The sequence below is a fragment of the Cebidichthys violaceus genome, unplaced genomic scaffold (assembly GCF_023349555.1).
Source record: "Cebidichthys violaceus isolate CVI_PGR_0920_01 unplaced genomic scaffold, fCebVio1.0.p SCAF_9, whole genome shotgun sequence".
NCBI lineage: Eukaryota > Metazoa > Chordata > Actinopteri > Perciformes > Stichaeidae > Cebidichthys > Cebidichthys violaceus.
The window spans coordinates 8959464-8969645 of record NW_027176975.1 but is presented as its reverse complement, the minus strand read 5'-3'; the positions used below and the strand labels follow the sequence as shown (position 1 = coordinate 8969645).

Genomic DNA, 10182 nt, shown 5'->3' with positions numbered 1-10182 from the left:
ATTGCTCTCATTGTGTTGTTGAAAAATAGGAGAGAAAAAGACTCAACAGCAGCATGGAAATAGATCTTAAATCATGTAAAGACAAAGAACTAGTTTTTGTATCCTTTCCATTACATTCACCACCTAAACTTGACAAATGATTTAAGAATCCAACTGCACTTTGAAAGCACCTTGACCGAAGGTATTTTCTGTTGAAACAACACTGTGGCAAAATACTTGGGGTGGAAAAAATAACAGGGGCAGCTTAAAATATGCTATCCAGTACAACACGATAACAAATGACAGCATCAAGAGTGGAATAAACACCTCTTACACAGTCTCAAAACATATTACAGTTTGTAATTCATACAAAAGGTATTATTTATATTTGTTTGTTGTGTTACAATGCATCATACTGTAACTTCTATTTTATGCTACCTTGTTAACAGAAAGAAACTGAAGTCCATCAAGTCTTGTATAACTTTGTTAGAACACTTTCAATGACAAACGTCTCCTTATTAATTGAATGGTTAAAAAAAGGCCCTATAGATTCAACAAAATCATGCTGACCAATATGCTCAAGCAGTACTGTCACAGATGATACAGAGGATAGGCGGACATTGACACTTAACAGCTCTTAAAACTTACGGGATATTATCCAGTGAGGACACAATGGAGTTCAAGACCTTATCTGTGGCAGACCGCAGCGCCAGACTGGAGGCTTCCAGCCGGTTGCGTACCTCCTCATGTGACACGGCCTGCTCGGGAGTCACTTCATACGGCAGCTTGCTGAAGGAATAAAACAACAGTTAGGCATGTGTAAGGCTCATTATGGTCCGTTTTCATGGTGGGGCTGTTGTGTATAATCATGCACTGGGTGCAAATTCTGCATTTTTTTTTTTACATCACTGCAAAATAATATCTAAAGCGTACCATGAACTGTTTACACTGATTGATTTGCTACTGTATGTTTAATGCCAGGCATCTTTGGTATCAGTCATGTCCTAACTGTGTAAAAAAAAAAAAGAAAGAACTAGACTTTACACATAAATGCGTCGGAAAACATGAGCAGTGACTCAATGTATACAAGAGTTCTAGATAATGTGATACATCATGCAAAATTACCCATAAGCCCTCAACAGATCATCATATACACCAAACGACCATATATGACAAACCTTGGGACATACCGATGGAAACCGCCCTGTCAGCAATATTTTCTCCCACTGTATTTCCACCCACCTGGCCTCTCCAGTAGCCGTCTCCAGCTGGTTGACCCAGGCTTTATACACATCCACTGGGTTGGTGTTGATGCCTAAACTCTTGTCCTCAATAATGTCTTTGACCACTGGCGCCAGCAGTTGCCTGAGTGTGTTGTGGCCACGTGCACCTCTGTTGAAGCTCACTACCATCTTGATGACTGTTGGGTTCCCAGTCACAATGTCCTGGATCTGGTCCACCTTAGAACTGAGACACATGGAGAGGATGGTACAGTACTGTCTGCCAAACAACAAACAAAACTTGGTGCACATGCGTTTTGTGAATGCTAAACAATTCTTAGGATCGTATGGTCCCTCATGTATTTGTAATACATTGTAACTTTTAGAGTAATACAATAGGACAATAGTGACTTAAGATTAGCTGCAGTTCTCACTTGATTTCCTCTTCCAGAGCCGTCTTGAAGAGTTTGAGCAGCAAGTATTCCTCTCTCTGGTTAGATGCGTAGTTGTACAAGGTGAAGACCACCGTGTCCATAAACTTAGTGGATTTGTTTTGGGGCATCTGGAAGATCAGTTTGGCCAGGTAGTGTGGATTGGTCTAAAGGGGAAGGAAATGTGTATGTATAAGTATGAATATCTTATAAAACCTTTTAAGTCGAGTAAATAGATGAAAGTTGGAGTTAAGATATATGTTTGTATCACCTGCAGCAGGTAAAAGAGATGTTGGTAGGCCTCCAGTTTCCTTCTTTTGCCTTTACTTAGACCCTTGATACCCAATCTGTCTCCTGTAGTCAAGTCCTCTTTACTCTCTTTATTTTTTTTGTTCTTCATTTTCTTATTATGGGACACAACATCCTTTTTCAAAGACAAACACAAAATGAGTTAAGCAGCAAAACTGGACAGGACAGAATACTATTACAGAAGCTATAAATGATGTCATTCAACATAAAATCACAGTATACCTTTCCTTTCCTTGTACACATAAAAACAATGGTTGCCAACCTGCAAAGTGATTCTGTTCTTCACCAGAAGTCCAATCTTTATGTCCATCAGGTTCAAGTCTTTCTCCATCTGCTGGTTGGAGCGAATATTGGTGACCACTTCTTCCCTAAGTCGTGTCACTTCCTGCTCTTCTTGAAGGTCCAGGGCGCTCTGCTCCAACAAGTGGACAAACTTGCGCACCACTGACAGAGGAGGATCCTTGGCCCCAGCTAAGATTTGACATTTAAGAAAGTCAGTATAAGCAAGCTACATTCACACACATGTAATGACATTTCTTTTCCTATCAAGTATAGATTTCTATTTTGGGCCGGGCAATACAGCCAAAATCAAAAGTATTTTTGGCCAAATCAATATTAACATACATGCTTAAAGATACTATTACTTGGTAATGGTAATTGGCGCTTTCAGAGGTTTCACTTATACACACAGAGGAAAATCAGATGAACCAGAGGAATAAGAGTATGATGAGTAAACTAGTAGAGCTAACAGTCGGATGAGCGAAAGAAATAGTGACTTCTAATAGTACTGCATTCTTTTAAACTATAAAAACACTAATTAAAGCCAATGTTGAAATATTCACTTTATGACAATGTCTAGTCGCACATCAAAATATTGACATTATATCAGTAAAGCTCAGCTGCAGGAGTGTAAAATGCCTTTTGGACTCACTTAGGGTTCTGTAGTCATCTCTTGCTTTGTTGGCCTTTAGAAAAGCCTGGATTTTCACAATTTCTTTTTCCTAAACACACAGATCAATGAGTCTTACACAACATGGAACAAACGACCCAAATCCAAAGAATGCTCGTCATGATGTTGATTCATGGTGTTACTCACATGATCTTTGAAATACTGCAACCTCTGATTGTAGTTACGCTTGGCTTTCCACATTTTTGCCACAGCCTGGATCTAAAAGCATCAGTGTTTAATGTCAGGTATTTGATATGGCAGCCATGTTATTAATGGTACATGCAAATTTATTTAATCCATCTGTGATGGTTATTTTAGTTTGCGGCTGACGATTTCCAGAGATTGGTGATAAAGCTCTCACTTACAATAAATGGGTGCATAGCTTTAGAGTTGTCTAGTCATTCAATAAGTATACTTTTTAATAGATTCTTTTATAAAAAATTAACAAAATGTATCACCTTGACAATCGAAGAAACATTTTTCTGAAGCAAATTCATCCTGTCTTTGTATATTTTCCTTTGTTTGTAACCTTTCCAGCAGGCCTGGGAAAAAAAAGAAAAAGGCATTATCAATAACGTAAGTGCATGCAAGTTGTGTGTTTACATCAGTGACACGACAGTATGGATTATTGAACCTGGGTGGTTGATAATTCTCCAGGTGTCGTCTTTGAGGCGTCAATGCTAAATAAATATTTGATGTGCTTTATCTGGTTTGGGATTTTCCTTACAGAATGATGCAAACATAGAAAGATATACTGTCAGTATAATATTTGCAAATTAGACTAAATTTGTATCTTTTTTTATGGACATCTCTATTGATTTATTCCCGCTCCAATAGCTCACAGCTGCATCAGAAATCACTGAAGTTGATCGGATTTCTGACATCAATCATAGTGGAGACACACACTACCTGCAATTTGACGACATGTGGTTCCTGCTGGCGTAGATACTCCATTCTCTGGGTATGCTTTTTCCTGACCAGGTAACCTCTGATCCTCGCCTGCAGCTGGGTCACCAAGGCTTCATTGGCCATCCATAACTGCTCCCTGTTGTATTCGGCAGTCAAACAGCTGACAACACTCTAAAAAGGAAAAGGCGTGTTTTGAAGATTTTCAGAAAAAAAACTGACTGTAAAAACTACAGTGTGAATGTTATCAAATTATTAGTGTAATTCTATGACTGAATCCATTGTTAAACCAAGAAAAAAATCTGTCCCATCATTGGGATGTAAGCATGTTAACACAACACTGCATGATGAAGTAGTGGAAATATGCAGTGCAGCAGGGGGTACCTGGATTTCCTCTTTACTGAGCTGGCCCCCATTGTGTTCAAATCCTTCAGGCTCCTCCCAGGTGCCCTGTCCAGTCTCCAGGTTATAGTAGTAGTCATATCTGTCCTTCATGCAATGTTTCACCCACACACCATCAGTGCTGCCTGAAGGGAAGCAGAGAGTGCCCTTTAGACCCAGTGAATTACATTACATTTACATTACAGTCATTACATTTACATTACAGTCATTTAGCAGACGCTTTTATCCAAAGCGACTTACAATTCAGTATCTATCTACACACCGTAGGCGCAGCTACGGGAGGGTTAAGTGTCTTGCTCAAGGACACATTGACATGAGACTAGTAGAGCAGGAGCCAGGGATCGAACCGCCGACCCTCTGATTGAAAGGCGGACCTGCTCTCCACTTAGCCACGGTCACCCTGAATGTCATATTGACACCCAAATCTGAAAATCAGGTGACTTCTCACTGTGTAGGCATCAATTTCTGAAACACTGAGCTTCCTTTCTTGTGGTTCTTGTGCAGCAAGTCAACATACCTTCAGTGGCACTGCTCGTTTGTCTCTGTGCCAGTTCAGCCTGGTATGTGTCGGCACATTCAGGGAGCACCGCTCTCAGTCCTGCACTGGGAACTTGCAACGCCTGCAGTGTGTTCTGAGAGTCGCCCTCAGCCACTGTCCTGTTAATATCAGCAACTGCTCCAGCCACTAACAACGTAAACAAGATTGATCCAAAAAAAACAGTCGTTGAGTCAAATATGAAAACACAGCAACTGCAAAGTAAAAAGTGACGAGTAAGAAAGGGATAGTCCAAAACAAGCAAAAACATATCACAATCACAGTAACACACAGGTCATCTATATTACAATCCCTATGTGACTGAGCAGGAGGATATACCCCTATAAAAAGTAAATAAACATTTAATGTTTCCATTTCCTTTGTTATAAAGAGCTTTCAGTGTTCGTAAAGAATTAATATGAAACAATGTGTACCAAAGAACATAGTCTTTGAGCCATAGCAACATTAAATTATGTGCCATCATTTCAATGTCAAACATCCATAAATGAGACATGACGTATGGTAGAGCAGTTCTGAGAGAAAATATCTGCAGGAAAGGAATGAAAAACAATCCTGATACTGGTGCCAAAGTATCAACAATCTATCACAAGAAATGAAGCCGTGATTCATGGCAATATTGATCAAATCTGTTAGATGCCTACATGTGATCAAAATGTCTTTAAATTAATGTTGTGCTGGCACACTGTCAACTATAGCCAATAGCTGATACAATCTATGAATATTTATTTAGAACTATAATGAGCCCGCTATCATAGAGTTGTGTGGTGATCTGAAAATAATGCACATCCTCTGGACAAGCACAATCTAATACTCAATGTGAAAATAATTAACCCGGACCTAAACTAACCCTTGTTTGAGTGGTTAAGATACTGTTTGGATGAGCGAATTTAAACTCTGGGTACATACATGCGAGAGCCTCCTCTTCACCCTGGTTGGCTGTGTGTATGGCCTCTTGGATTTGGTCCAACCACAATACTGCAGACTCATCTCCAGAAGTCTACAATCAGATGAATACACCAGGTCATTTCTCTTCTTTTCAGATGGAAGAGACAGAACTACACCTCAGACACACAAGGCATTGTTCATGCATATTGGCGCACAATACTAACTTGATATCAAATTACAATTGTTTTGAAACAATTTTGGTCAAAACATTTGATGTCTAAGGTAAGAAATTATTGTAGTTATAGTGCATTATGCAACTTCATCAAGTTAGGATTGTGGAGATTTTGCTCTATGGCAGTAGCACTTCATAGCAGCACTGACAACACAAGCTAGTGCTATTACAGCATCGGCAAATAATAGACAGTACCAATTCCACTGTGTCCAGAGGTACGATCTAAGGAAAAGGAAAACATGTTGATTGTTGACAATAGTTACACCACAAACATATCCTCTCCCAGTCTCACAGACCGTGACAATCTAACATCACAACAACCACAAAGAATGTTTATTCAGTGGGACTTTTGTATTTGTTCTCAGGCTAATTTTAGAGAGCTTTGGTGGGGCCTGGGGTGTATCCCTGACCACAGGGCTAGCAGGAAGGAAGTCACCGTTAAAACACACAGCAGACTAAAAGCACCTTTTCTTCCCCATAATTTCCCAGCTAACTCATTGTGTATTGTGAAAGGGTAGTAGTGTCAGCCTGGCTGCCAATGGCAGTAATGTGAAAAAAGCATTTTTGGTACAAACCAGATAGACATCAATGTGCTAGTGCCATGATCCCAAAACACGGGAACAAACCAGGGAAAAAAAGGGAAAAATGGAACATAATGTACATAATACATCCATGGTATTTATTTCTGTATAACATAATACTATTGGATAAATATAGCATACGTTTTCATGCCGAAGCTTACAATATCCAAAAACATCTATTACAGTAGTGATTCCTCAAATACACAACCAGGATGACCAACACTACAGTCACCCTCAATGACAGACCCATAATAACCTAAACCACAATAAAATACTTAGTGTAACTTTAATCAGTGGGATTTGTTTTTGGATCACAGCTGCTGAAACTATTAGACACTGTCCTCCCCCCACAGTGAGTCAGAGGGCAGTTACTGACGCAGGCAGAAGGGAATTCAGTTTTCAAGCCTGGACAGGAAACGTGCTCACTCTACCGTGCAAAACAGACGAGCGCCCCACATACAGCGCACTCGCAGGAAGCCAGGCTCGAGTACACACCGTTATCAGTTCTACTGTTGCGCTGCAGAGATGCAAAACAGCAAATTTCACCGGTGGAGAACTCCTACATTTACTGAAAAGAAGCAACGAGTGGTGAAGACAAGAAACCTTAAAATCTCTGGGATATAGACGAGAGAGCGAGATGGCAGGCCTAGTGCCAGGACTACTCATTTGTTTATTGGCAGTGCCAACCATTCAGCACGATGGTAAGTTTATTAAAACACTTTATCAAAAGAATATGTGTATATATTTTTAAGATAGCGTTGAATATTAGATATTTATACTTGAAACATTCATCTTTTTGGTACGCACCAACTGGTTAAGAGCTCATTTTCCAAATCAAAGTAACAAAACTATCGTTTAACTATTTTAGTACAATTGTCAATACAATACAAAATTAAAATCATTCCAATATTTTATGAAGGAAATGTTTATTTTCTTTGCAAAAACAGATATAAATAGAAAGTCTTCAAATTAACAACAGACAGCGTGATTAACTGGAATTTATGTTTTACTTTTATTTTAAAATTGAAGTTGCTTTGGAGCCATGAACATTGCTTTTCTATCCATTTATAGGAAATGAAACCTGGACCCAAACCAGTATTCAACCTGGTGTGATACCGAAGACCTTCAAGGGGAAGCTGTACAAACGTAACCACACCAACCGCCTGCCAGCCCTGCTGTATCCCAGCACAAACCCTGGACTGCAGGTGAACCCGGAGGACCCAGTGACAGCCTATACCACAGGGGTCCTCAGCACCAGGGTCATTCCTTCATCATACATCCTGGCCATGCTGGTGGGTATCCCCTCCAACGCCTACATTCTGGCCTTCCTCAGACTCAGAGCGAAGTCCATGTCCACATTAGTTCTCTACCTGAACCTGGCTCTGTCTGACCTGCTGCTGCTGCTGTCCCTGGCGCTGCGTGTTCACTACCACTTCAACGGGAACAACTGGATATTTGGGGAAATCTCCTGCCGGCTTATCACAGCCTTGTTTTATGGCAATGTTTACAGTTCAGCACAAACCATAGCATGCATCAGTCTGAAGCGCTACCTGGCTGTGGTCAGACCGTTTTTGTACAGAAGGCTGGCTAAGACTACCCTGGCAGTGTGGACGTGCTTGGTTGTATGGTTCCTGTTCGGGGCTGCGATTGTGCCTGAGCTCATGGTCAGGCAGAGCTACCAGGTTATCCAGCTGGGGGTAACCACCTGCCATGATGTACTTCCCCTAGAAGAAAAGTCCCATTCCTTGCTGGTACCATACAGGCTGATGCTGGTTTGTCTGGGTTTTATAGTGCCTTTTCTGATTTGTATCTATGCCCATGTGGCAGTGGTATACCACCTAGGGCAATCCCGCTGTGACTGGAAACCGTTCATCAGGGTCAGCACTCTAGTTTTCATCATCTTTGTGGTGTGTTTCTTGCCTAGCGGCATCCTGCATATCGCCCACTACATCCGCCTGTTTTCCAGTGGGGACGACAGCCTGTACGGATACTACAGAGTAGCGGTGTGTCTCTGCTGCTTCCACAGTTGTCTGGATCCCTTCCTGTGTACACTCATTTCCAAGATGGCAGCCTCAGAACTACAATTCATCTCCCTCCGCGGGATATCTCAGAGGCCGACTGTTACGATGTGAGACTGGATGTGTGTGCACAGAAAAAGCTTTGCCTTGCTGGACTATTGTTGGGAACCAGCAGGGAAACACAAGCCCAGAAACAAAGATGGTCAAGGTAAAACTGGACGCTGTGAATTCAACAGGGATATACTGCAGTCTCTGTTGGGTCTGAAACAACAACAAGCTTTGTGAAGTTTTAGGGATATTAGGATCAGGAAGGGAACATTTACACTGTGAATCCAATACAAGCCTATCATGTCAACCCAGCAAAACGTCAGATTGGGAAACTGTTGATGACCCACAATTGTCAACAATAATCTTTTCTCTTTACCATGCTAAAAGTGAGTTAGTTACTTCCTGTTCTTAATTACATATAATTTGTAAATAACAGTTCTAGATCAACATTTAGCTATTCACATTCATAATGATGCAGAAATGTAAACTGGAGCCATGTCAGGGGTGAGAGGCTGCTGTGCAAATCCAACAAAGCTAATGATTACAATGAGATTAGGTTATGAAATGTAATGACAACACCAGTTTATCCAGCCATAAAGGCTTTTTAAAAAATATTTTGTACTTTGAGGATATAAGAGGAAGAACAACACCTTCTTTTTGCATGAATACTATATAAATAGAGTCACAATACCTGGCAGAGGAGCTGCTTGGTATATTGAAGGACATCATGGTAGTGTTTGGCTGTGACTGGGTTCACCGCTGTCAACTTGGCTGTAGGGAGGAGCAGAGCTGCAAGCGTCTGATGATGATCACCTGAGTTAAGTGCCTCATTGATCTCGGCTAAAGCTATGATGCCTGGAAGTACAAGACAACAATACATTTGATATTTGATCATTAAATGTGTTTAATTTATTGTGTGTATTAAAGAAATTATCATTGTAGGATCACAGATAAAATAAAACCATTTCCAAGGTTTGAAACTGCTGCCTTAAAAGTCCTTGAATGTCCACAAGCTACACCACTTAAAACATAAGCAAGACACAGCAATACTTCCTTACGTTCATGCTCCTCATGGACTTCAACGTTGACTGTGTCGATGCATTTCTGAACATCATTCCAGGTGAGAAACTCTTGGCCTTTGGCAAGAGCCTCGCCTCGCAGTTTGATCAGAGTGTCAGCATACCTGAGGGAGAGGTCCATGAAGAAGTTCAACACATCAGCCCATCCTTATGTTGGCAAAGTTACACTACAGAGAGACCTACACTGGAGTGAAGTGATGGGCAACCTGAAGACATTATACCTGTAACTTTTTAATCAAATTAATTTTATTCTCCTAAAACCATCATTTAACTTCAGTGAGTGCCACAGTTGCAGGAACAACAAAACGGTAATCACGAAAGAGAACTTGATTGCTACCAGCATCATTAAACCTGAAAGCAGGGCGATTACAGGTCTAACGTTTCAGAACAACTCAGCCATCTTACCTGTTCAGGTTGTCTTGATCCATGTTGGTGAAGCCCAGAGGAGAGTCTGTCAGTTGCTCAATCACAGCCTGGGGGTCTTTGGTGTCCAGCACCTCATTCAGCACTGCTACAGCTGACAGCATCTCCACAGCTACACTCAGCTCCTCGTGGCTCAAGCCAGACTAACAAACATAAAGGTTTGA

The 10182-nt window shown here is 40.9% G+C and overlaps 2 protein-coding genes across 3 annotated transcripts in view; one reads left to right on the top strand and one right to left on the bottom strand.

Annotated features, from left to right (window-relative positions):
* The window catches only part of iqgap2 (IQ motif containing GTPase activating protein 2), a 33536-nt gene that overhangs the window by 6800 nt on the left and 16554 nt on the right, over window positions 1-10182 (bottom strand). The window contains exons 13-28 of one of the 2 annotated variants that reach the window (XM_068704153.1): window positions 10001-10161; window positions 9575-9699; window positions 9208-9371; window positions 6065-6091; window positions 5659-5749; window positions 4714-4881; window positions 4179-4321; window positions 3798-3968; window positions 3347-3430; window positions 3036-3107; window positions 2871-2940; window positions 2202-2410; window positions 1902-2054; window positions 1634-1797; window positions 1222-1446; window positions 628-768 (exon numbers count right to left, since the gene is read on the bottom strand). In XM_068704153.1, coding sequence (XP_068560254.1) covers window positions 628-768; window positions 1222-1446; window positions 1634-1797; window positions 1902-2054; window positions 2202-2410; window positions 2871-2940; window positions 3036-3107; window positions 3347-3430; window positions 3798-3968; window positions 4179-4321; window positions 4714-4881; window positions 5659-5749; window positions 6065-6091; window positions 9208-9371; window positions 9575-9699; window positions 10001-10161 — 2168 coding nt within the window. The remainder of the gene's footprint in view (window positions 1-627; window positions 769-1221; window positions 1447-1633; window positions 1798-1901; window positions 2055-2201; window positions 2411-2870; window positions 2941-3035; window positions 3108-3346; window positions 3431-3797; window positions 3969-4178; window positions 4322-4713; window positions 4882-5658; window positions 5750-6064; window positions 6092-9207; window positions 9372-9574; window positions 9700-10000; window positions 10162-10182) is intronic. The other variant, XM_068704154.1, reaches the window with a different exon arrangement.
* On the top strand, window positions 6834-9496 carry f2rl2 (coagulation factor II (thrombin) receptor-like 2). The gene is made up of 2 exons (XM_068704155.1): window positions 6834-7151; window positions 7522-9496. Exons 1-2 carry the CDS (start codon window positions 7088-7090, stop codon window positions 8580-8582), a joined length of 1125 nt encoding a protein of 374 aa, XP_068560256.1. The 5' UTR covers window positions 6834-7087; the 3' UTR covers window positions 8583-9496.